This window comes from Thalassophryne amazonica, chromosome 9 (genome assembly GCF_902500255.1).
Source record: "Thalassophryne amazonica chromosome 9, fThaAma1.1, whole genome shotgun sequence".
Taxonomy (NCBI): Eukaryota; Metazoa; Chordata; class Actinopteri; order Batrachoidiformes; family Batrachoididae; genus Thalassophryne; species Thalassophryne amazonica.
In genome coordinates this window covers 6018342-6045614 of record NC_047111.1, presented here as the reverse complement: position 1 = coordinate 6045614, position 27273 = coordinate 6018342, and the positions used below count along the sequence as shown (strand labels likewise).

At 43.1% G+C, this 27273-nt stretch overlaps 1 protein-coding gene across 1 annotated transcript in view; it reads right to left on the bottom strand.

Annotated features, from left to right (window-relative positions):
- Positions 1 to 10030: 10030 nt before the first annotated feature.
- Positions 10031 to 27273, bottom strand: part of LOC117516684 (E3 ubiquitin-protein ligase RNF43) — a 368264-nt gene continuing 351021 nt past the window's right edge. The window contains exons 3-9 of the mRNA XM_034177526.1: positions 18082 to 18156; positions 17790 to 17924; positions 15358 to 15459; positions 15068 to 15238; positions 14880 to 14982; positions 13136 to 14635; positions 10031 to 11944 (exon numbers count right to left, since the gene is read on the bottom strand). Coding sequence (XP_034033417.1) covers positions 11919 to 11944; positions 13136 to 14635; positions 14880 to 14982; positions 15068 to 15238; positions 15358 to 15459; positions 17790 to 17924; positions 18082 to 18156 — 2112 coding nt within the window. The 3' untranslated portion in view covers positions 10031 to 11918. The remainder of the gene's footprint in view (positions 11945 to 13135; positions 14636 to 14879; positions 14983 to 15067; positions 15239 to 15357; positions 15460 to 17789; positions 17925 to 18081; positions 18157 to 27273) is intronic.

Here is a 27273-nt window from a genome sequence, read left to right as displayed (position 1 = left end):
AGAAAAAAAAGCAGATCACAGACATGACACAAAACTAAAGTCATTTCAAATGGCAACTTTCTGGCTTTAAGAAACACTATAAGAAATCAGGAAAAAAAGATTGTGACAGTCAGTAACGGTTACTTTTTTAGACCAAGCAGAGGAAAAAAATATGGAATCACTCAATTCTGAGGAATAAATTATGGAATCACCCTGTAAATTTTCATCCCCCAAATTAACACCTGCATCATATCAGATCTGCTCATTGACATTGACCCTATGTGTCTTTTTGCAAGGAATGTTTTTGCAGTTTTTGCTCTATGGCAAGATGCATTATCATCTTGAAAAATAATTTCATCATCCCCAAACATCCTTTCAATTGTCCAAAATATCAACGTAAACTTGTGCATTTATTGATGATGTAATGACAGCCATCTCCCCAGTGCCTTTACCTGACATGCAGCCCCATATCATCAATGACTGTGGAAATTTACATGTTCTCTTCAGGCAGTCATCTTTATAAATCTCATTGGAAAGGCACCAAACAAAAGTTCCAGCATCATCACCTTGCCCAATGCAGATTCAAGATTCATCACTGAATATGACTTTCATCCAGTCATCCACAGTCCACGATTGCTTTTCCTTAGCCCATTGTAACCTTGTTTTTTTCTGTTTAGGTGTTAATGATGGCTTTCATTTAGATTTTCTGTATGTAAATCCCATTTCCTTTAGGCGGTTTCTTACAGTTCAGTCACAGACGTTGACTCCAGTTTCCTCAAAATTCATTCCTCATTTGTTTTGTTGTACATTTTTCGATTATTGAGACATATTGCTTTAAGTTTTCTGTCTTGACGCTTTGATGTCTTCCTTGGTCTACCAGTATGTTTGCCTTTAACAACCTTCCCATGTTGTTTGTATTTGGTCCAGAGTTTAGACACAGCTGACTGTGAACAACCAACATCTTTTGCAACATTGGGTGATGATTTACTCTCTTTTAAGAGTTTGATAATCCTCTCCTTTGTTTCAATTGACATCTCTCATGTTGGAGCCATGATTCATGTCAGTCCACTTGGTGCAACAGCTCTCCAAGGTGTGTTCACTCCTTTTTAGATGCAGACTAACGAGCAGATCTGATATGATGCAGGTGTTAGTTTTGGGGATGAAAATTTACAGGGTGATTCCATAATTTTTTCCTCAGAATTGAGTGATTCCATATTTTTTTCCTCTGCTTGGTCTAAAAAAGTAACCATTACTGACTGCCACAATCTTTTTTCTTGATTTCTTATAGTGTTTCTTAAAGCCAGAAAGTTGCCATTTGAAATGACTTTAGTTTTGTGTCATGTCTGTGATCTGCTTTTTTTCTACAAAATTAAACAACTGAATGAACATCCTCCGAGGCCGATGATTCCATAATTTTTGCCAGGGGTTGTACCAGCAGTCATAGGGTGTGAGGTAGGTCAACAACCGGCCCAATTATGAATTGGGCTAGACACTGGCCTCCATTTTGGAGTGAGATTTCCCACTCCACCTCAAAAAAAAAAAAAACTTTTTCCACATTGTCATTATGGGGTACTGTGTATAGAATTTTGAAGGGAAAAAAATTATCATCATCATTATCATGATTGGAATAAGGGTGTAACATAAGAAAATGTGGAAAAAGTGAAGTACTGTGAATATTTGCGGATTCACTGCACTCTTGTATTTTTTATGATGGCAGGTGAATTTACTCCTAATTGTAATTGCATGGGACAAACAAAAAACATAGAAAACTGCTTCTTGTCACCACAGAAGAGGCAAAAAAATGTCATTAGAAGTGTCCGGTGCATAGCGAGCATCCCACTGGAGGTAAAGGTGAACATCACAAATGGTTCCAAATGTCAATTACAGTTAGTCACTTACCTGAGCCTTCTGCCTGTTTGGCAGAGCAGGTCACCATGGTCATTAAAAGTCAATAGGCAAGCCCCTCATAGACAATGGAGGACATCAGCCGGTCATAGGAAGAGGCACTCAGCTCACCTCTGGGTGCTAAAGGATTAGGTTGCATTCTTCAGCGTTGACCAACAAAACATGAATCTGATGCAAATCGTGAATTATCCAGTGAATCGTGAATTAATCTTTAACTTCTGGATCTGTTCCTAAACGTTTCAAATCTGCAGTGCTTAAACTATTACTTAAGAAACCTAATCTTGACCCTAGTACTGAAAAACTATCAGCCGATATCAGATCTATCATTTTGCTCTAAAATTCTGGAAAAAGTGGTGTCACGGCAGCTCGTAGACTATCTTACTGACAATAATCTCTTTGAGCCACTGCAGTCTGCTTTTAGAAAATGTCATTCCACAAAGACGTCTCTGACTAAAGTGGTGAATGATCTTCTGCTTACAATGGATTCGGACACCACTATGGTTCTGTTGCTGTTAGATCTCAGTGCTGCATTTGATACCGTAGATCATCATATTCTACTTGATAGGCTGGAAAATCATTTTGGGATTACTGGGAGTGCCCTTGCATGGCTGACGTCATACTTGACCAGTCGTTCTCACTGTGTTTTGTACAGTAACACTACCTCTAACCTTAGTGACATGAAATTTGGGGTTCCTCAGGGGTCTGTCTTAGGCCCCCTGCTTTTCTCCCTTTATATAGCACCCCTTGGGCACATATTGTGTTTCCTTTTCTCTCAAAAATTCTTGAAAGGGTAGTTGTAAAACAGCTAACTGATCATCTGCAGAGGAATGGTCTATTTGAAGAGTTTCAGTCAGGTTTTAGAATCCATCATAGTACAGAAACAGCATTAGTGAAGGTTACAAATGATCTTCTCATGGCTTGTTCTGTTAGACCTCAGTGCTGCTTTTGATACTGTTGACCATAAAATTTTATTAGAGATTAGAGCATGCCATAGGTATTAAAGGCACTGCGCTGCGGTGGTTTGAATCATATTTATCTAATAGATTACAATTTGTTCATGTAAATGGGGAATCTTCTTCACAGACTAAGGTTAATTATGGAGTTCCACAAGGTTCTGTGCTAGGACCAATTTTATTCACTTTATACATGTTTCCCTTAGGCAGTATTATTAGACAGCATTGCTTAAATTTTCATTGTTACGCAGATGATACCCAGCTTTATCTATCCATGAAGCCAGAGGACACACACCAATTAGCTAAACTGCAGGATTGTCTTACAGACATAAAGACATGGATGACCTCTAATTTCCTGCTTTTAAACTCAGATAAAACTTAAGTTATTGTACTTGGCCCCACAAATCTTAGAAACATGGTGTCTAACCAGATCGTTACTCTGGATGGCATTACCCTGACCTCTAGTAATACTGTGAGACATCTTGGAGTCATTTTTGATCAGGATATATCATTCAATGCACATATTAAATATGTAGGACTGCTTTTTTGCATTTGCGCAATATCTCTAAAATCAGAAAGGTCTTGTCTCAGAGTGATGCTGAAAAACTAATTCATGCATTTATTTCCTCTAGGCTGGACTATTGTAATTCATTATTATCAGGTTGTCCTAAGAGTTCCCTGAAAAGCCTTCAGTTAATTCAAAATGCTGCAGCTAGAGTACTGACAGGGACTAGAAGGAGAGAGCATATCTCACCCATATTGGCCTCTCTTCATTGGCTTCCTGTTAATTCTAGAATAGAATTTAAAATTCTTCTTCTTACTTATAAGGTTTTGAATAATCAGGTCCCATCTTATCTTAGGGACCTCATAGTACCATATCACCCCAATAGAGCTTGTAGAGCTTACTTGTAGTTCCTAGGGTTTGTAAGAGTAGAATGGGAGGCAGAGCCTTCAGCTTTCAGGCTCCTCTCCTGTGGAGCCAGCTCCCAATTCGGATCAGGGAGACAGACACCCTCTCTACTTTTAAGATTAGGCTTAAAACTTTCCTTTTTGCTAAAGCTTATAGTTAGGGCTGGATCGGGTCACCCTGAACCATCCCTTAGTTATGCTGCTATAGACTATACATAGCTATAGACTGCTGGGGGGTTCCCATGATGATTGATCTCTGCTCCCCTCCACAGCATGTCTTTTTCCTGGTTCTCCCCCTCAGCCCCAACCAGTCCCAGCAGAAGACTGCCCCTCCCTGAGCCTGGTTCTGCTGGAGGTTTCGTCCTGTTAAAAGGGAGTTTTTCCTTCCCACTGTCGCCAAGTGCTTGCTCACAGGGGGTCGTTTTGACCGTTGGGGTTTTTCCGTAATTATTGTATGGCCTTGCCTTACAATATAAAGCGCCTTGGGGCAACTGTTTGTTGTGATTTTGTGCTATATAAATAAAATTGATTTGATTTGATTTTGGGATTACCTTTCACTGCTATGCAGATGATACTCAGTTATATATGCCAATAACTGCTGGTAATCTCCTTAGACGATTGCCTTGAAGCAGTGAGAAGTTGGATGTCTAGACTCTGTAAAGACTGAAACTCTGTAAAGACTGAAATGATGGTTCTTGGTCCAGTGAGACATCGGCATCAATTTGACCAATTAACACTCAGCCTAGGCCCGTGTGTCATACATCACACTGACAAAGTGAGGAAGCTTGGGGTAATTTTTGATCCTTCGTTGTCTCCATATTAGAAATATTACTAGGACTGCTTTCTTCCACCTGCGAAATATATAGCGAAGATTCGTCCCATCCTGTCTATGACTGATGCTGAGACCCTGATCCATGCGTTCATCTCTTCTAGACTGGACTCCTGCAATGTATTTTCTGGTTTACCGCAGTCTAGCATTAGGGCTGTCCAACTGGTTCAGAATGCTGCAGCCAGACTTTTGACACGAAGCAGAAAGTTTGACCACATTACACCCATTTTGGCATCCCTTCACTGGCTTCCTGCTACTAACCTATAAAATTTTTCATGGACTGGCACCCCCCTACCTAGCTGACCTAATTAAACCTTACGTACCGGCCCGGGCTTTACGTTCTCAGGGTGCAGAACTACTTTGTGACCCTAGGGTGAATAATAAGTCTGCGGGTCACAGAGCTTTCTCTTATCATGCCCCTGTTCTGTGGAATGATCTCCCTGCGTCAATAAAACAGTCAGATTCTGTGGAGACTTTCAAGTCCAGACTTAAGACGCACTTATTTTCCCTTTCATATGGATGGCATACTGGTAAAGTTTTGTTTTACGCTTTTTACTCTTTTAATTCATTTTATTAGTAATTGGAGCGGGCCACGGCCTCAACTTCACCTAAATTCTGGGTCTTTTAGTGAAGTTTAGGGCTAGCGGCCGGCGATCACCTTAGTATTTCTTCTGTTTTTCTTGTTGATTAATGCTGGCAAATTATACAGTATTTTTTCTTTCTGATGCCTGATTCTGTTTTTTCTCTGTTTAAGGTGCAGCTCCATCCAGAGATGGGAGTTGTGTTTGTGTTGGCGACCCTCCTGTCCTGTGCACCAACAGCAATTCTTGTATATTCGTCCGTGGATTGTTCTGTGAATTATTTCTGTAATTTATGTTTGTAGCATGGCCCAAGCAGAGGGTCACCCCTTTAAGTCTGGTCTGCTTGAGGTTTCTTCCTAAGAGGGAGTTTTTCCTTATCACTGTTGCTCTGGGGGTTGATAAGGTTAGACCTTACTTGTGTGAAGCGCCTTGAGGCAACTCTGTTATGATTTGGCACTATATAAAGGAAATAAATTGAAATTGAATTGAATTATCCCCAAACCATTAATGAAAATTTATGCACACCCTTAATATCCATGGTGTTAACTTAAAGCTTTGTGCCATGAACCGTCCATCCACTACAGTACGAGTTTAGTGGCCCGGCCCCACTGGGCCATGATCTGCTCCTTTAAGGCAAACTCAAGGAGGACAGAAACCTCACGTGGAGCAGAAGGACAAAAGCTCACTTGATCTTGATTATCAGTATGAATATAGACCTGTGGGGCCTCATGATCCTCCTGACATTTTGGGTTTTAAGCAGGAGGTGTCAGAAAAGTTACCATAGGGAGAACTGGCTTGTGGCGGCCAAGCGTTCACGGCGACGTCGCTTTTTGATCCTTCGATGTTGACGGTTCCTGTCATCATGAAGCAGAATTCACCAAGTGTTGGATTGTTCATCCACTAATAGGGAACATGAAAGAGTGTAATGCGTGCGCGCGTCGAGGGGTGGTGTGAAGCCCCGTGGTGCAACGAACGTGAGGGGCGCGCAGTCATAACACACAGATGGCATCGTTGCACCATAGACTCCTCAGACATTTTTACTTTAAGAGGTCCTGATGTCACATACTTAACCCAATGCATTTCAAATTTCTTTGACAGCATCCAAAGATGATACTGACCAAAAGTTATCGAGACCAAATCCTGAAGAGACTCACATTTTACGAGCTGTGCGTTCACATTTCAGGAGATATTTTTTCAGTATTCACTTTTGCAATTCACGATTCACAGCTGGTTCACGTTTTGGGGTTTAACATCAACACCTGGCACACAAACTGGTTTCTTTGCCAACAAATCTCTTATGTGCTGTTCTCTTTAAAAAGGGACTGATGGGTGACAATTTGATAGATTTAAATCATTTCATGTTAAAAACACACCCATGGCTAATTAAAGAAATACATGTAACCTGTGTGAGGCCTGAGCTCTCTTCATACTCATTATGTGCTGTCTAAACATCAAAATGTTGGACGTTCCACATGCACTTGTGCTGTGTGCCGTAGGGTGTCAAGATAGGGCCCTCTGTGTGTGTGGACCAGGATCCCCAGAGGGGCATGGCTACAAAACATGTAGGAACCTATCTTTCTTCATCCACCAACATTAATCAAATTTAAAAGTGGAAAAAAAAAATTCATACATATGCATTAAATTCTATTCAGTCCTCAGGCCTGCTTGCTGCACAGTGCAACAAGGGCAACACAACACGTCAGCTCAAAGTATATTGATTGACTTCACTTAAGCTGCTTTTGTGAAAAATGTAACAAATGTGTTTATCTGGATTCCTCTGCAGAAAATAAAAATGCAAACAGAAAAGTAGTTATATTTCAAAATAATTTATTTGCATATAATTGGAATGAAGACAGGCTGATACATTTGTGATGGCACTGGTTAGTTTCTGTACAGAAACCACCCGTTTCAAACCTGGACAAAATGGATAAATATATTAGTAAATAAATATATTAGTGACATGTCACTATATTGAAATGTTCTATTATATATAAAATACAACACTATTTCATTTGTTTTTGTTGTTCTCTTTTTGTACACAAAGTATCCAAAATATACTGACATATATCCCTTAAAGTTCTGTAGGGATTTTGCTCTATTTAAAAATATAAGAAAAAAAAAAAAAAGGCAGTTTCAGCTCATTATTCTGTCAAAAAACATTTTTTAAAAACCCTCAAAGAAAGAAAGCTTGAACAGTATGAAATGATGTTAGATGATCTGTGGCTGTTTTCTGCTGCTGATCATTTTGGGGCTTGTTTTAAATTAATACTATAAGTTTTTAAGCTGTTTATATATATGTATAAACTCTGCTTAAAGCCAAAGTGCTGAATATAATTTCAGTCATTTCTGTCTGTTGGGGAAGAAGGCAGATTATGAAACCCTGATGTTTGGCTGGAATGAGGAAAACGTCTGCAGATTTCCGCTTTCATTCCAACATAAGTCCACTTTGTGAGACACAGGCTTGATTAAGGCACTCTACACGTGGTACATTCACGTTATTTTTGCCTCTTGGGTTTGACAATAAGAGCTTTAGCATGTTGGGAAGCAGAGTTCTTTGCAGTGTGAGGTCTGACTGAATAAGGCACAGACGACAGAACCAGCGGTTTGTCCTGCAGCTTTCAGCACGCTGGGCTGCAGCTCTACGCTGTTTGTGCTACAAACTAAACGGCTTCATGCAGTCTGACTGCTGCCAACGACAAGAGCTTCTTTCCACATTTTCACTCAGCCTTTAAGGGAAAGTCCACTATCTCAGATCCGTTAGTCCAGCACACACAAAGCCACAGAGAACCATCTTTGATGGCATGATGAGGCACTTTTTGAAATAGATGATTGAAATCAAAAGCAAATTCAGCTTTTGTCTTTCCTGCTACATCAGCAGATTTTTGTCAACCTGCTGATTCTGCTGAAGGGATTAACTCCATTCGAGCTTCTCAGGCATGACTGTAAATATAACAAATGCCCGTAATATTTACAGCCCCCCCACCCGGCCGATTGCTAACATGCGTTAGTCAAAACTCTTCATACAGTCAGCAAAACAAAAGACTGTGTGGCCCAAACTGAATTATTCAGTGATCACATTTTCCAAATTCAGGTACACCACCTTCACACAAAAAAATAAAAAATAAAAAAAATAAAAAAAATGCATGCACCAGATTTTTAGGAAATCTGCACTTTCTTCAGTGACCACAGTGAGATATATATATATATATATATATATATATATATATATATATATATATATATATACATATACGGTTGGGTAGGATTACTTTGAAATGTAATCCAAAAGTCATCAGATTACACGTAATCCAAATGTATGTACATACATACATGTAATCCACATGTATTCTTTCAAAGTAATCCTACCCAACCTTGTGTGTGTATGTATGTATATATATATATATATATATATATATGCACGCACGCACACATACACAAAATGAAATAATAATCATGACCAGAGCTCACCGGAATTTCAGCTGTAAGCAAACCCATTTGGAACATATTACTAATCAGAAAACCGAGGATATTTCAGAATGACTGGAATCCTGGATAAAGGATCACGTCCCTCACAATACAGTACAGTATAATGTAATTAAAAATTATTATTAGAACCTTGAATTTCATTGTTTTTTACCCTGAGAGCTTGACAGATATATTAGTTGCTCAGTAATATCAGTGGATATTTCACAAACATATTGGTATCTTTTTTACTTTTGCCAAGATGAAAACTTTTATTTTAGATTACAAAATAAACACTGTGGCTGTTGGAAACTGCGTCATTACACAATTTGTCCAGCAGGGGCATGCTGACTACAACGGTTACAATACTATTAAGCATGGCTGGGACCTCATCACCCCTTGGTCATACTAGCTACAAGAGGCTGAGGCAAAATGACCAGCTGGCATTCAGTTTCAATCATAGTGAGCATTTTACAGTGACAAAGGGCAAGTGGTCACTATGCTGCCAGCTAGGCAGAATCAAAATAAATGAGTGATGTGACATAGCGACTGCTGTTATGATTGAAGACCGCGTGGTGGCTCAAACAAAATAACCCATGACAGCAGAATATGCTCCCAGACAGCTGCCTGTATAAATTTATTTGGCATTTTTCTTGTATTTTCTAAGTGTTCATTAGAAATAAACACTTTTAAATCTAAAAACCCTGCTCTGAGGTGAATTACAAGATGTGTGCAAGAGATGTCAACAAACTACGATACAGGACACCACAGTGACACACTGAAAGAAATCAATCAAACTCTCATTCCATCAAGCAGTGAAGCATGGAGGAACAGGTCAATCTGTCATTAAGCGCTGTGCACAATAACACCAAGTAACCACAAGCTGGCCATGCCCTGGGAATGCTCACCAAGCAACAAATGGCAACTGCTAGTTGTCCTCATTTGTAGTTAATCTGACCTAAGGGTAAGCAGGTGCTCTAACCAGTAAACCATTATGTTGTTACTGGAGTCGCAGACCGAACGTTCCCCCCTAAAAATCAGTCCTTCACTTTACTGCGCATGCGCCATTTGGGACCACAGCAGCATGTCTGAGATTGACTCTCTTCACCCAAAGCGATCAAAGGGAATAATGTGATTATTAACCATCAGATGACAAATTAAAACTTCTTAAATCATTCTGATGTAAGTTTTAAGCTGAAATGAGGCGCAACTGAAGCTCTGAAATGACGTCTGAGCCTGACGTGCTGCTGTAGCGCTCTAATTGCCTTCCCCCGTCTTTTATTATGAAATAATGGTGAATTTATGTGGAAATGATTGTTATACAAAAGCTTCAGATATCGGTTGCTGAGACAGATGATGACTGGAGGCAGTTTGAAGCAGAAACGAGGTGACAATCGGTGAAATGCTGCCGACGCTCAGAAATGACGCTGCTGTGCTCCAAAATGATGCATGCACAGTGAAAGCAGGGCGGACTGATTTTTAGGGGGGGACTGTTCAGTCTGTGACACCGGTATCAGAGATACCGTTGTCACAGATACTGTCGTCCTCGTGCTCAACAGCACGGTGGCATGCAACAAATCCAACAGTGCACCAGGTTTATGCTCCGTGTTCTCTGAAACACGTTTAGGAAACGATCCTGTGGATCATATCTTGGAGGCTGAACAGACGAGCCGTGCAGACTCTTTCTGGGTGAGAACTGTTACGTGTTACAGTCGAATGAACTTATTTTGAGTCATGTATAAAGTGTTTTGGTGATTTCTGTGATGTTTGGAGGACAGATTGGTCACAATGCATGTTGGTAACACAAACTGTGTGAAGACTTTTGAAAAAGTGGCTTTAGTTTGACGAAAGCATGTTAGCAATTTAAAAACAATAAAAAAAAAACCCCTGTAAAACACTGTATTATTCTTTGATTTAAGGTGGATCTTCAAGTGCAGCAAGCTCAACTCAGGGGCTCGACTTTAAACATTTACCACAACAAATATATTTCTGTTGCCACGAGTCTCATTCTTGTAAACTAAGACAAATTTTTTTCCCATATTTTTTCCAGTGTCTGATTGTTCCTGAGCCGTTCCTCAGGCTCTAATCATGAGAGTCATGGGATAAGACACTCGTTTTCATTACACCACAGTGACTGTGAAGTTGGGTTTACTCCGGCCGTATCCTTAAACAGTCACAGTTTTTACTGTTCGTGTTGAGCTTTAGTTGCTGGAAGACAATGCCAGGGCCTATAATTCAGGGATGTGACATCACACGGCGCTGAGGAGACAATGTGCTTGCTGTTTTTGAGTTCGCTCTGCAGTGATCAGAGCTCGACAGCACTGAGGTCAAACGTGTGAAGTAACTATTGGCAAGAGAAACGACGAGAACAAGATGATAGCTTGTAATGATGAAGACATAATTCAGTCAAACCGATCCTTTCTGAAAGATGAAAAAAAAAAATAGGTCCACAAAAAAAAAAAAGATCCAAAACACACACAAACATGTTGAAAACAGCTGCCATTATTGAATCAATCAAAACAAGGCCCATGCAAGGCTCAGCAACCTCACTGAATACTCCGTGTCTGAGGGATCAACACTTCACTCCATTTGGTCACACTGCCACGAGGAAAATGGTTTGTTGAGTTTAAGGAAGCTACATGGTTGTGACTTAAAAAAACAAAGAAAAGAAAAAAATAATCACTACAGCAGTACCTTAAAGTCACCCTGTTTGAGGCGTACTGTGAGATTTAAGCTGAGGTAGGCTGAAGAGAAAAAGCTTCTCTCAGCTGAGATGGGACTCAGAGAGGGAAGATCACGAGTGAAACTCTGTACCTCGAAGATAAATCAAGTCATCGAGCCAACAAGACCGAGACAGAGTCCCGCGTCACGAGGGCTCGACACTCGTTGGGTGTCACTAAGGAGCATGGGAACTTGTTATATCATGTCTGCACTGAATATTCTTCCTATAGTTGAGAAGTTGAAACATGTAGAAAACACGTTTTACCCGTTGCAGCGTCTGATTTGTTTCCCCAGCATCACCCTGTCGCTGCACTGTCAAAGCACCTATTATATTGAAGATGCATCTAATACTATGATCGCTGAATTTTAAAAACATGAACTCTGACTTTTATTAATATACGGTAGCTGAGTATGTCCGCTGAATGACAGAACATCCTGTGAGCTGTGAGTCCGGGAGCTGGGGAACCATCAGATGTTCTCAGAGGAATTACGTGGAAGAAGTGAGAGCGATAGTCACTGACAGGCTTGTTCATTCTGGCTCCTGTGTAGCAGCGTGATAACTGGAGATGCAATGAGTTCTCACACACCGGACTCCTCTTCTGATCCTGTTGATAAAAATGCAAATCAAGTCAAAAGTCACACACCAAAAAAAATCAGTATATATCAAAACGCTATCTTTATTTTGATGTTTGAGTTGAAATATAGTAGTATTTACTTATATTTCTCAGAAAATCAAGTGATGGATGAAGGTCCGTGTAATTATGGTGATTCTTCAAGGACGTGTTGCACCTTTTTTTAACGTCCCAGTTAACAAAACAACACAAAGTATGCTCAGAATTAGTGGTCTCCGATGTTTTGTTTTTTTTTGCTCTCCCTGAGTGAGCTAACAGGTGTATTTCCGGAAGACGCCGCGGTGTGCGATATACATATTAGCAAAGCAGAAACATCCCGATGGCTGACAGAGTGAAACGAATGCGGTTATGTCTGATAACGACGCTCCTGAGCTTTTATTTGAAAGCGATGGTTCGGATTTAAAAAGGAGACAACACACTTCCAACCCCGAAACTAGTGACTTTTTCAGAGTCTGTCGGATTTTGGATCCTAAAATGTTGTGTCGCTGCCATTTGTGTCCGATCCACCACTCTGTTTTTACAGACTACCTGGACATGCAGATGTATGTCTCATATTGGAAAAACTAAAAGCTATTTTCAGGAGATAATGGACCCTTTAACGTGCCACAATCGTGACAGAATTTTAGCTGAAGGCAGAGCTGCGACTGGACATTATGCACGAGATCAGAGCCTGAGGGAAAATGGACTTGGACATTATTCTCTCGCCGGCTATCTGTACCTGAAGACTAGTGGAACTTGAAATTGATCGATCAGAGAGAGGACTAGTGGACCCTTTCCTTGGCTGGCGATCACGCGTGTGATCAGTGTGTGTGGGCTTCTTTGATGTTGTGGACTTTTTATTTGGAAATGTTTACAATTGGGTGAGTGGCATGTTATTTTTTTCATCATTTGCTTTGTGTTACTTTAAATGGAGTTTTCAATGACAGTCAAACTTTTATTTTAACTTGAGAGAGTCTGTGGATATGTGTGTGTGTGTGTGTGTAGCACACTGTTTTAACGCGCAGCTCAACTGTTTTATTGCCGCTGTGAACCTGGGCGTGAAATATCACAGATCTGATCCCATCTGTCTGATTATCCTTATTCATAAATAATTGAAAATAATGAGTATGGTCCTTAAAGCTCAAACTGGTGAACTGAATAAATATTAAGACTTGGAATACCCACCCTGACTGTGGCATAATGCTTGACAATATAGACAAATGTCTGCGTTGCGGTCAGCAGTAGGGCTGTGGTGAAACCTGCAGGGTTGCCTGTCCATAGGTGTCCCAGGACCCAGGAGCTCAGGCTCTGAACGGGCCTGCTGCACCCGCTTCTGCCACACAACTTGGGCCCTGCCACAACAAGGCCAGTCTTCCATGCCTCCAGAGTCCAGGATGAGGGGCACAGGGACTAAGGCAGGGTGCAGCTCCGGAGGAGGAGAGCAGCAGAAACCTGCCCCTTGGCCATAGTGGATGTGGATGCTACGATCATCCTGCAGATCCAGGCCGTGGTGGAAACGAACAGAAGGGCCATCAAGCACACAGCCCCCCACCCGGTCAAGCGGAGGGGGAGGGTGTCTGTGTCCCTGGTGGCAGCAGTGAGGCTGGAGCTGTATGGGGATTGGGGACACCAAGACAGGAGGCCCCGTGGGGGTGCTGTGTTCCCGATCCTGTCCGCCAGTCCCAGGACTGGACCGATCTGTGAAATCTGCCTTTGGGCACTGGCACGGGCTGTGCTTGGCAGGTGAGTCTTTGGCCACAATGTGGGCAGCAGGTGTGGCTGCAGCAGTTGCCCCCAGCTCCTCATCTGATCTTCTGCCGGGGCCTTGGCTGTGCTCGCCCTCCTCGTAGTGGTGGTGTCTGTGGCGGTGGTAGTGGATGTGGCTGAACACAGTCTGTGGCTGTTCTTCGGTGCAGCCTACTTTGTTAACCACTGAATCCAGAGACCTGGGACGGGCATGGGTGCCTGCCTCCAGGCTGTTTCTGCGAGGCGCTCTGCCAGAGCCTGGCCCATAGTATACAAACGGATCATAGTCACTACTCAGAGAGCTACGAAAAGTGGACCAGCTGCCATAAACCCCCTGCAGAGACACATCAGTGCAGTTGAGCACTGAGTCACTGGAAGAGCCATGACAAGGTCCTGAGCTGGAGTCACTTCCCGGTCCATCGGCTAAGTATCCGCTGCGCTCTGTATGGTAGCTGCCGCCAGAGCAACTGCCTTCATCCTGCTGGCTGTGGGGAGGCACTCCACGTGGCTGTGAGAGTGTGGATGTGGTGTGCTGAAGTCTGGAGCTGGACACGCTGCGTTGAGCCGGACACGACGAGCGATAGTTGTGGCAGGAACGTCGAGGGGTGTAGTGGTGAGTGGAAGTCCTGCAATTTCCTCCAATCCTGTGGGGCGTCACTGGGCCCTCTGCGGGAAGGTGGTAGCTACAGCCTGAACCAAGGGGCCTACTGGTAAGCAGACGTAGCATTTGAGTGTCCATGGGAGAGGAGCCGCTATAGTGGCCCAGAGAGGGATAAGGTCCAGAGGGTCCACGAGGATACTGGGGCCTCATAGAAAAGGGGATGGCGTGCTGAGGGAAGGGGTGGTTGTGCGAACTGTTGTAATCCTGAGAGTGCAGGAAGCTCTGGGTTTGTTCCGAACTCTGCTGGAGTCTGTTTCTCTGAGGCTGGCGCTCTGTCCCTGTGGACACAACAGTCAAAGTACATAAGAAAAATTCAGGACTGTGAAAGAAAATGGAGCACCCCCCCCACACACACACACAAAAAAGAAGTTGCAGGTTGACCTGTGACTAAAGGTAAGCCAAAGGTTTTGGCAGCATTATAAATGCAGTTCAATATGGCCTAATATTAAAAGGAAACTACTCCCTCATTTAGAACTTTTGAAGTTTATTAAGGATCTTCTCCACCAAGATGTGTGTTCTCACCCATGATGTTGTGCATGCAGAGGGGGCACGTGCGGTGCTGCAGCAGCCAGGGGTCAACACAGTCTTTATGGAACTCATGACCGCAGGAGATGATCCTCAGGTCCTGAGACACACATGAGACCGGAGCAGCTTTATCATAAATTCCAGATGAGGAAAATGTCCTCATATGATTAGCATTCTTCTCCCACCTGTCCTTCCTGGAACTCTTCTAGGCAGATAGCACAAACAGGGCTGGAGTTTGAACTGTTTGCAGACCCCCAAGCCCCAAGGTGGCGCTGTGACCCTGAGCAGCCCTGCGAGTTGTAGGTTCTGGTTTCTAATCTATTAATGGCTCTCATTGTCTGCTGATGGACAGAGTCCTGCACAGAAAAGAGGACAGTGGTCAGGTTCAAAGCTGGCATTTTAACTTTAATGAATCTTTGTAGCAGTTATACATCTGATTGATCAACATTCACACTTGCATTAAAATTTAACTCACCCATGTTCGGTTGGACTTGCACTTGTAGCGGAAAGCAAAGATTAGGATGATGACCAGAATAACCAGGACTATGGTGAGCAGGATACTCACATCATAATGTGGCTGAAACGACAGAAATGATTCTTACATACAGCAAGACCCCATTAAAACAAACAAACAACAACAAAAAACATTGGTTTATCATCCCTGCACGCATGCCGAAATCAGCCCGCATCAATTTTTAATTTCTTTATTTTTATTTTATTTTATTTTTTGGCAAATTTCATTAAACAAGCACCGGCACGTCCACTTAATGGCAAGTGTGCTTTGACTGAAGACGGCCAAAGTTTACCGAGCCGGGCCCGGAACTTTCTGGTTGTGGTCATTGACAACCGCACATACACGAGGACGATGTCATTTATCGTGATACAGATTGCCGATAAGGCCAAGCAGCTGAAGCAGCCAAGCAGCTGAAGCAGCCAAGCAGCAGGTCCGCATAATCATGGGTACACCAAAATCAAAAGTCTATAACTGCTTTATTATATGGTAAACAAGAAAATTGGGAGTTTGTCAAACATACTAAAACTGAAAAATCAACCTCAAGTTTCAACTCTTTATTATTCCTGTCATACTGCACCAACTGACATCCCATCGATCGACTGGAGATGCCTGTTAAGTCCGTGACGAAGAGTCATCAGGCTTGTTTTCTTATAAAGTTCGCCATTCGCCTTTCTAGCTTCTGTGTAAACTTGACCGAGTACTCCGTCAAGCATCCCTCTGTCATAAGTTTCAAAGTTGGGCGCATGCCCCTTTTCAGTGACGTACTTGCGAAACAGGTTGGCTGCTGACTGTGTATTTCTGCGGGTGTAAAGTTCGTGTAAAATTTGTTTTAAGTCAGCGTCGCTAACAGACGCAAACCTGTCTTCTGCCATCTTGTCAACAAACTGACAGCCAAAGTAGGCACTGTATCGCGTTATCTGATTGGTCGTTATCGATAGAAGGCGTCGCTCGATTAGCTAGCACTACACTGCACGTGAGGTGTTCTTGTTTCGCATGCGCGGTCTACTCGGCTCCACCAGTGGTCAACTCGGCATGTGGTACAGCTCAGAAAGTGGCGAATGGGCCAATCAGAAGTTGTCAAAAATCCCATACCATATAATAATGGATAATAGAGGTAGTTTGGACACCAAGTACAACAGCTTCTTCTTCTTTTAGCCATAAACTTTGTTGATTCATATTACTAAGGGGAAGTTTCATTTCCCAACTTCAAAATTTTACTATGTTGTTTGTTCTCTGTTTTAAGAAAGGTGGAAAAAAAAAAATGCCCCCTCATCACTTTTTTCTGATGTCAAGGAAGATAATCTAATGGTTTTTATGGGGCCTATTAATGTGAGTGTTTGTCTTTTGATGCTTGACTCCCATCAGGCCAGTTGGCCAATTTCCACCAAACTTGATATGTGAATCTCAGGGAATCCCAGAACTGTGCTTAAAGGGTTTGTTTAAGCAAAAAAATCAACACCACTTTCACTCCATTGTTCCCTAAACTTGGCACGCACCTATGTAAGTGGTTTCTGGAATTACACAGGTGAGGCCAAATCTGCCAAAGGTCAATCATTGGGGTCAAATGCCAAATTTTAAATTTTTCACTCCAATTTGCACAAAACATTGGCACACATATGGAGGTCGATTCTGGAATCACCCAGCAAGGTAAAATTGGTCAAAGGTCATTGGGGTCAAGGTGATGTCTGCCCGTCTGTCTGTTGGTCTACTCCTTCAATGTTCTTTTGCTGATTTACACCGAACTTGGCATGTCAATGAAGGCTGACCCCAAAGTTACCTTCAATCAGTGTTTCCTAATCCTGGTCCTCATGATCCAAAGTACTGTACATTTAGCATTTGTCCTTGGAGTCGTCACAGCAGATCAGCTCTATCAGCCATTGATTAGCTAAACACACCTGAGTGAGCTGATCTGCACTGATTTGTTCAAGGACAAATGGAAAACGTGCAGCACTTTTGGTCCTTTGGTAAATAATTCAATTTGACAAAGGTCAAAAAGTTTTCTATTTTCAACCCAATTTGCACCAAATGTGGCACACCACAGGTCAATCATTTGGATGAAGGTCAAGGTTATTGGGGTCAAATGTCAGATTGCCACAGCCCTTAATATCTTCATACCCCCATGTACTAATACTTAGAATGATTAAATCACTTCATATCTCAATATTTACCATTTAAAAACAAATATTCAAACACCATGAGACACATTTTTTTATTTGAGCTGAATACTTCATTTCACTCCAGAAATTCAACCAGTTTTACTACATTCTGATAAACACACGCCGAACATCGTCATGGTTCACAGGAAGTTCTTTCTGTTTACAAACACAAATGACTGACGTGCAGGTTCTCATAATGGCGAGGCAGCGGTTTGAGATACACGCAGAAGCACTCACCCATTTCGGCTGCTCCACCAGGATCTCAATACGAACTCTCGCTTCCTCGTTCTTATTAACCAAACCCATCAACTCCTCGGCATCCTCAGCCTCCACCAGCACCACTGGATGTGGAAAAGAGTCTGTTTTTCGCAGCTGTGTATGTTTGCATGAATGCGTGTGCATGTTGTACAAGTGTATGTTCATTAGCAGAGAAAAATGGGAGGAGAACAGAGACAGCAACGTGAGCGTGGGAAATGCCATCATTTATCTAACCTAACAGTTTAACGTGTGTGTGTGCACGCGTACCCACCTCTGCAGCAGCATTTGCATCATCACTGACATCGAAGATCACAGCCCGAGCTCCTTTACTCAGTGCCATGCGAGCCTGGAGAACACAACACAAGAGGCTGTCCTTAAAATCTATATGCACTGACAGCCGTGTGTGAAGATTAATATCTCACACTAAGAAATGAGCTGCTTCTTCCAGATATGCAACAAATGCAGGTGAGTGTTTATTCTTAGTCCGGCCACATTCATTTAGATGTCAGGCAGGCAACACAGAGTTCAAGAAAAACTGAGAAAATTAATACAGGACACCTGATGTCATTGCATGCATCCAGTATCTTGAGTGCTCACTAGGTGGCAGTAATGCCACGAGCTTCAAAAGTCAGAGTGGAGACCAAAGTCCAGCTCCTCCTTACACTTTCCACCTGATCACTAAAGGCCTGCAAACACACCATAAAATGTGTTCTTGGAACAGGAAGACGACACAATAAATGAGCTACATGAGTCTTTACAAGGCAGCCAAAAGAAATGATCTTATTGAGACCAAATGAAAGTTAATGCAGAGATTACAGCAGAGTTAATGCACCAAACTAACATGCACCAACGGGACCTTTAAAGAGTGCAGAACCTCTTAATGCAGATGTGAAGGTACTGGCTAAAGTAATTGCATCTTGTATGGAGATTGTGTTTCCTTACATCATTTCTGAGGCACAAAAACAGCTTTATTAAAAGAAGACGAGTGTTTTTTTAAAAAATATTTGTACTGTTTTTAATGTTATATGCTCTAAACAATCATCTGTATTCCCTGAGGTTAGAAGTTCCTTGGATGCAGCATTTGACAGATGAGAATACCTTTTGTCAATGCTGAAGAAATTTGGTTTTGGAGAGAAATTCATGTCTTGGAGCTGTCTTTTTTATACCCCCCAAAGTTAGTGTTCATGCAAAGGATATTTATTCGAACTACTTTGTCCCAAAACGTGGTACGGGGCAGGGCTTGCCCTCTCTCACCCTTGCTCTTTGCTGCTGAACATCTAGCTATCGCTTTGCGATCCTCCTTATTTAATGGTATCTTGTGCAATGGCTGAGAATATAAAGTATCACTGTACGCTGACGATCTTTTGTTATACATTTCCAATCCTGTTGGTTCTGTTCCTGCCAGCTTGAAAATTCTGGAGGATTTCAGCTGTTTTTCTGGGTATAAATTAAATTTGGGGAAAAGTGAAAGCTTTCCAGTTAATGAAGTTACACTGAAGCTTAACCAGTCTGGATTCCCATATCAGATTAATAGCACCAGATTGAAATACCTGGGTATTACTGTGACACATTCACCATCTAGGATATTTTCAGATTTGTTCTCTCATATGGGGTAGGAAATATCCAAGAGTTTGCAAAAGTTCTTCTTAATTTTTTGTACTATTATTGGGCTGCACAGATTCAAAAACTTTGTTTTTGGGTTGGATCACCCAATACCTCTTGGTGTAGTTACTGTATTTTTAGAATTCATGGTGGTTAATTTTGCATGCTCCTGTTTGTTTTGGATCCTTCTGTCCCTTTATCCCTCCACACAGGTGCAAGTCATTCCCTTCCTTTCCCCCCATATACTTAAAATGGAGAATTGTTTTTCATATTGTCTTGTCAAATTGTTATTCTCTCAATTAAAAAAAGAGAGGATAAAAAAAAGAGTGCAGCACCTACCTGTACCTTAAGTCCCATTCACACCAGCACAAATGTAGAGCTGCAAATTATGGTGGTGTGTTTCGTTTAAGTATGCCAGAAATGCGCACATATTCTTTGCACATACTGTTTTTCCGTGTTTGTTGCTTTTATAGACCAGCAGCTGCGTGTGTTCACTTTTTAATGTGTGCACACAGTCGCGTATAGCGCTTGCGCTTTTATGTTAAAGCGTCACAGGTTTGAGCAGACCTGAGAGAGAGTGAGAAAGAGAGAGAGAGAGAGAGAGAGAGAGAGAGAGAGAGAGAGAGAGAGAGAATTTGGAATTTTAAAACAGGTTTATTTACAATAATTGAGTTACATCACTTCCATTGTGCTTTTTTTTATGTCCACGTCCACCAACATGGACTCCGCCGACAGGCGTCAGAAATGGAGCACCAAGCTCTCATGTTGCACAGACGAGAGAATGTAATTTATGTACCATGTGTCTCTGAAGGTGTCCACAGTATCAGTAAGAACATATAACCCCTGGCAAAAATTATGGAATCACCGGCCTCGGAGGATGTTCATTCAGTTGTTTAATTTTGTAGGAAAAAAGCAGATCACAGACATGACACAAAACTAAAGTCATTTCAAATGGCAGCTTTCTGGCTTTAAGAAACACTATAAGAAATCAGGAAAAAAAATTGTGGCAGTCAGTAACAGTTACTTTTTTAGACCAAGCAGAAGGAAAAAAATATGGAATCACTAAATTCTGAGGAAAAATTATGGAATCATGAAAAACAAAAGAACGCTCCAACACATCACTAGTATTTTGTTGCACCACCTCTGGCTTTTATAACAGCTTGCAGTCTCTGAGGCATGGACTTAATGAGTGACAAACAGCACTCTTCATCAATCTGGCTCCAACTTTCTCTGATTGCTGTTGCCAGATCAGCTTTGCAGGTTGGAGCCTTGTCATGGACCATTTTCTTCAACTTCCACCAAAGATTTTCAATTGGATTGGCCATGACATTGACCCTATGTGTATTTTTGCAAGGAATGTTTTCACAGTTTTCCCTCTATGGCAAGATGCATTATCATCCTGAAAAATGATTTCATCATCCCCAAACATCCTTTCAATTGATGGGATAAGAAAAGTCAATCAATCAATCAATTTTTTTATATAGCGCCAAATCACAATAAACAGTTGCCCCAAGGCGCTTTATATTGTAAGGCAAGGCCATACAATAATTATGTAAAACCCCAACGGTCAAAACGACCCCCTGTGAGCAAGCACTTGGCTACAGTGGGAAGGAAAAACTCCCTTTTAACAGGAAGAAACCTCCAGCAGAACCAGGCTCAGGGAGGGGCAGTCTTCTGCTGGGACTGGTTGGGGCTGAGGGAGAGAACCAAGAAAAAGACATGCTGTGGAGGGGAGCAGAGATCGATCACTAATGATTAAATGCAGAGTGGTGCATACAGAGCAAAAAGAGAAAGAAACAGTGCATCATGGGAACCCCCCAGCAGTCTACGTCTATAGCAGCATAACTAAGGGATGGTTCAGGGTCACCTGATCCAGCCCTAACTATAAGCTTTAGCAAAAAGGAAAGTTTTAAGCCTAATCTTAAAAGTAGAGAGGGTGTCTGTCTCCCTGATCTGAATTGGGAGCTGGTTCCACAGGAGAGGAGCCTGAAAGCTGAAGGCTCTGCCTCCCATTCTACTCTTACAAACCCTAGGAACTACAAGTAAGCCTGCAGTCTGAGAGCGAAGCGCTCTATTGGGGTGATATGGTACTACGAGGTCCCTAAGATAAGATGGGACCTGATTATTCAAAACCTTATAAGTAAGAAGAAGAATTTTAAATTCTATTCTAGAATTAACAGGAAGCCAATGAAGAGAGGCCAATATGGGTGAGATATGCTCTCTCCTACTAGTCCCCGTCAGTACTCTAGCTGCAGCATTTTGAATTAACTGAAGGCTTACTAAAAGTGTCCAAAATATCAACGTAAACTTGTGCATTTATTGATGATGTAATGACAGCCATCTCCCCAGTGCCTTTACCTGACATGCAGCCCCATATCATCAATGACTGTGGAAATTTACATGTTCTCTTCAGGCAGTCATCTTTATAAATCTCATTGGAATGGCACCAAACAAAAGTTCCAGCATCATCACCTTGCCCAATGCAGATTCGAGATTCATCACTGAATATGACTTTCATCCAGTCATCCACAGTCCACGACTGCTTTTCCTTAACCCATTGTAACCTTGTTTTTTTCTGTTTAGGTGTTAATGATGGCTTTCGTTTAGCTTTTCTGTATGTAAATCCCATTTCCTTTAGGCGGTTTCTTACAGTTCGGTCACAGACGTTGACTCCAGTTTCCTCCCATTCGTTCCTCATTTGTTTTGTTGTGCATTTTTGATTTTTGAGACATATTGCTTTAAGTTTTCTGTCTTGACGCTTTGATGTCTTCCTTGGTCTACCAGTATGTTTGCCTTTAACAACCTTCCCATGTTGGTTGTATTTGGTCCAGAGTTTAGACACGGCTGACTATGAACAACCAACATCTTTTGCAACATTGCATGATGATTTACCCTCTTTTAAGAGTTTCATGTCAGTCCAATTGGTGCAACAGCTCTCCAAGGTGTGATCACTCCTTTTTAGATGCAGACTAACGAGCAGATCTGATTTGATGCAGATGTTACTTTTGGGGATGAAAATTTACAGGGTGATTCCATAATTTATTCCTCAGAATTGAGTGAGTCCATTTTTTTTCCCTCTGCTTGGTCTAAAAAAAGTAACCGTTACTGACTGCCACAATCTTTTTTCCTGATTTCTTATAGTGTTTCTTAAAGCCAGAAAGTTGCCATTTGAAATGACTTTAGTTTTGTGTCATGTCTGTGATCTGCTTTTTTTCTACAAAATTAAACAACTGAATGAACACCCTCCGAGGCCGGTGATTCCATAATTATTGCCAGGGGTTGTAAAACTGGAAGTCCACTCTGATCCAGGCTGCCAAGAGTCCCTTCAGCATAAACTCAGGGTCCACTAACCCCTGAGCTAAAACACAGTTCTTCCGAGTCTTCCAGATGGCCAACTTGGCAAGTCCACAAAGTAGGTCAATTAAAACATGCAACTTCCTGGATTGTGCGCGATACTTTGGACAAAAAATAAACAAGTCCATAGTGAACGACAAACCAAGTCCACAAAACCACCTCCCCAACAACCCAAACAGCCCTGACAACCGGTGACACTGTGCAAAAACATGGTGAACAGTTTCCCTCAATGAACAAAAAGGACAAAACCCATCAACCCCTGGATCCAGGTGCACCAGATACACACTTGTAGCCAGAAGCCCATGTACAATCCTCCAATGGAGGATTGAACTCCTGCCGACTCCACCAGCCTCACAACAGACGTGAGCAGTAGATGGATCAATTTGGTGCACCCCGCCTCCCTCAGGCAGGACCGCAGAGTAGCAGATGACAACCCATGAGAGCTAACAAAGTCATTGAAGAAATGAGGCTCCTCAAACAGCCACATCTCAGGTGTGCCTATGTTGTCCCTGTGCAGAGCGAGGACCTGCCATGCCTGGAGAACTGACTGGTAAAAAGCTGAGGTGCGCGTTCCGATGATGTCCCCCTGATGCAGAAGAAACAGATGATTGTCATATCCAAGACCTGCCTCCTTCCTCAGAAGGACACGTGCCGTATCCTGCCACCTCAATCCCGAGGCGTACAACAGTCTCTGAGCAGCCTGCAACCTGGAGGTCGACACCCGAGCAGAAATGTCCACCAGCCCCTGTCCTCCCTCATGAAGCGGCATGTACAACACGGGAGCTCTGATCCAGTGATGGCCTGACCAGAAAAAATCCACCAGTAACCGCTGCAACTGCTCGATAAGGCCCCATGGTGGAGGGAGGACAGACAATTTGTGCCACAGCGTCGAAGCGACCAAGTTATTAGCGACCAGAACAGGTCCCCAATAGGACATCTGGAGCAACAACCATTGCCGTTTGGACAGTCTGGCACACGCCTTCTCCACCAATCCCTCCCAATTCCTCTGAAGACACCCATCCGTCCCCAGAAGCACATTTTCAAACCCTCCACTCCCCACTGCAGACCATGTGGCAGACAGGGAGCAGCCCCTTCCTGCCACCTCCCCATCAGGATAGCCTCACTCTTCTCCCAGTTCACTCTTGCAGAGGTTCCCATCTCATAGAGCCGTAAACTGTCTAATAACCCATCAATGTCTGCCTGATTCATGACAAAAACCGTGATGCCATCTGCATAAGCAGAGAGCACCAGGGGAGAAGACAGTTGAAAACCTGGCAAAACAAGGCCAGACAGCTTGGCCCTAATGCAACACAAGAGTGGCTCAATGGCTAAAGAATACAGCTGACCTGAGATGGGGCAGCCCTGTCTTATACCCCGCATTACGGGGAATGGGCAACACAACCCTCCCCAACCTTAACCAAACATGAAGTCCCATTATACAAAACCCCAACAAGTGAAATAAACCCCTCACCAAAGCCAAACACCCTCAAAGTGGAAAACAAAAACCCATGATGAACCCGGTCAAACGCCCTCTCCTGATCAAGTTACACAAACCCGCAAACCAAATCCCCAGTATTGCACAAATCAAACAAATCCCTCATCAAAAAAAGGTTGTCCATCAGGCACACAATAAGACTGGTCCTTGTGAACAATAAAATCCAGGACACCTTTTACCCTGTTAGACAGTACCCTAGAAAAAAGTTTATAATCTGCACAGAGAAGTGCAACCGGTCTCCAGTTCTGCAAAATGGTAAGATCCCCTTTCTTAGGCAGAAAGGACAGAACAATACGGCCACAAGAAGTGAGCAAGCAGCCCGCCACAATGCTCACCACCAACACCTCCAGAAGATCAGCACAGAGAAAGTCCCAGAAGTGTACATAAAAAATCCACTGGGAGTCCATCGATCCCTGGAGCTTTCCCAGATGCCATCTACTGCACCACCATTGTCAGTTCATCCAGCATGATGGGGGAGTCCAAGGCCTCTCGCTCCAAGGCCAACAGCCGGGGGAGATCTCTCAGGAGGTCAGCCGCACAGGCCCTGTCACAGTCCACAGCACCGTAGAGAGCCGAGTAGAAGTCCATAGCATGTCTCCGCATCTCTGCCGAATTACTCGTCACCCGTCCATCAGGAAGGCGAAGACAGGTCATCACCTTCTAATGAGAGATCCTCTTCTCCAGACTGAAGAAGGAACTGGGTGCATCCATGTCCTTGATGTTCACAAAACGAGCCCTCACCATCGCCCCTTACACCTTCTCCTGTAACAGGGCACCCAGCTCCGCCCTTTTCCCCTGCAGCAGACCATGCTGGTCGGGAGCCCCAGCTGTATGCAGGTTGCCCTGAATTTCCATAATGTCCTCTTGACCCTAGCTGTAGAATAGGAAGTGTACTGTTGACACAAAACCCCAACCTGAGTTTTGCCGGCCTTCCACCACTGACTCACTGTCCCAAATGTCCCCTTCCTACCCCTCCAGAAACCCCAAAAAGATTCAAATAAATCACAAAATGTCCTGTCGTGCAAAGTTTGGTGTTGAATTTCCAGTAAGTGTTGAACCTCTGAGTGTGTGAGTGGAATATTTCTGTGGTGATGAGATGATCAATCAATCAATTTCAATCAATTTTTTTTTTATATAGCGCCAAATCACAACAAACAGTTGCCCCAAGGCGCTTTATATTGTAAGGCAAGGCCATACAATAATGATGTAAAACCCCAACGGTCAAAACGACCCCCTGTGAGCAAGCACTTGGCTACAGTGGGAAGGAAAAACTCCCTTTTAACAGGAAGAAACCTCCAGCAGAACCAGGCTCAGGGAGGGGCAGTCTTCTGCTGGGACTGGTTGGGGCTGAGGGAGAGAACCAGGAAAAAGACATGCTGTGGAGGGGAGCAGAGATCGATCACTAATGATTAAATGCAGAGTGGTGGATACAGAGCAAAAAGAGAAAGAAACAGTGCATCATGGGAACCCCCCAGCAGTCTACGTCTATAGCAGCATAACTAAGGGATGGTTCAGAGTCACCTGATCCAGCCCTAACTATAAGCTTTAGCAAAAAGGAAAGTTTTAAGCCTAATCTTAAAAGTAGAGAGGGTGTCTGTCTCCCTGATCTGAATTGGGAGCTGATGATGATCTGAAAAACCAATTGGCTGAATGAAACTCCTGCTCAATCTGTTCCTGAATGAGTGCAACATATTAATCTGGTCAAGCCTGGCTGCAGACACCAACCCATCTGAAACCCGAACCCATGTGTACTGTCCTGTGGGTGTATGACCTTCCATGTGTCCAACAAATCCACCTCATGTAAAAAAAAAAAAAAAGCCAGTGAGGAAGCCAACTGCAAATGTGGCTCCTCACCAGCCCGAACCAGTGACATATCCACAGTGCAATTAGTCACCCCCCAACACCAAATAGTCACCAGGATCCTGCTGAACTAAAATGTCCCTCACCCGTTTGAATGAGTGGAGAGAGAATAGAGAGAAAGACAGATAGAGAAGATAGAACACCCAGTGAGACACACTCAGACTCTATCTAGTGGATTTACGACCCCTGAGACCTCATCCCCACTTGGAAAGAGATTCCTTCCCCAAAGCAGTGATGTGTTTCCTGAGTCTGTACCATTTCTTCTCATCCAGCAGGTCCAAGCCAACAAGCTTCTGCAACACTTTAACAGATTTAATAAATTTCTCTGTGTCAGGTAAATAATCTGCAACTTTCACAGATTTACCAAATTAATCATCCAGGAAGCTGTTGATGTCCTGCAGCGTGTACAGATCACTGCTCTGACAGAAGGAACCGGTGGTGGACATGCTGGAGTCTGAATCATAATCCATGTTGTCATCATTAATTCTTTGACTCCGTGGGGGTTTGGGGTCCGCTGGGCCCGGTGTCTCCCAGTCAGCCCGTTCACCCTGTCCAACGGTGACCGAGGACTCACCCACAGCAGAAACATCAGCGTCGAGCACAGAAGGAGAGACAGACCCATGAACCAGACCAACCTCAGAACCGTCAGCATCAGTCAAACCAGAATGTTCATTTGTCAGCTGATCAGCAGTTACACTGACAGCTTCAGGCTCAGAGACACCCTGCTGCGGAGAAACGGCCTCCTCCTGCAAACTGGACCCCTCCCCCGGACCAGACACTGACACCGGGGCTCTGAGCCCCGAGGCCGAAGGCCCAGGAACCAGACCCGGGGCCGCTGACACTGACGCCCCAGACACATCGCGTTTGTGCGGACACGCGAGACATTTGTGACCAACATCCCCACATTCAAAACACTTCATGCTTCCTGAACTGGCATAAACCATGTAAAAAGAGTCTTCATGTTTGACTCTGGACACATCCTCTCAGACAGACAGAGACAGACAGACACAGAGAGAGAGAGGCATAGAGAGAGACAGACAGCGAGAGAGAGACAGAGAGAGAGAGAGAGACAGACAGTGAGAGAGAGACAGAGAGAGAGAGAGAGAGAGAGACAAGAGAGAGAGAGAGAGAGACAGACAGAGACAGAGAGAG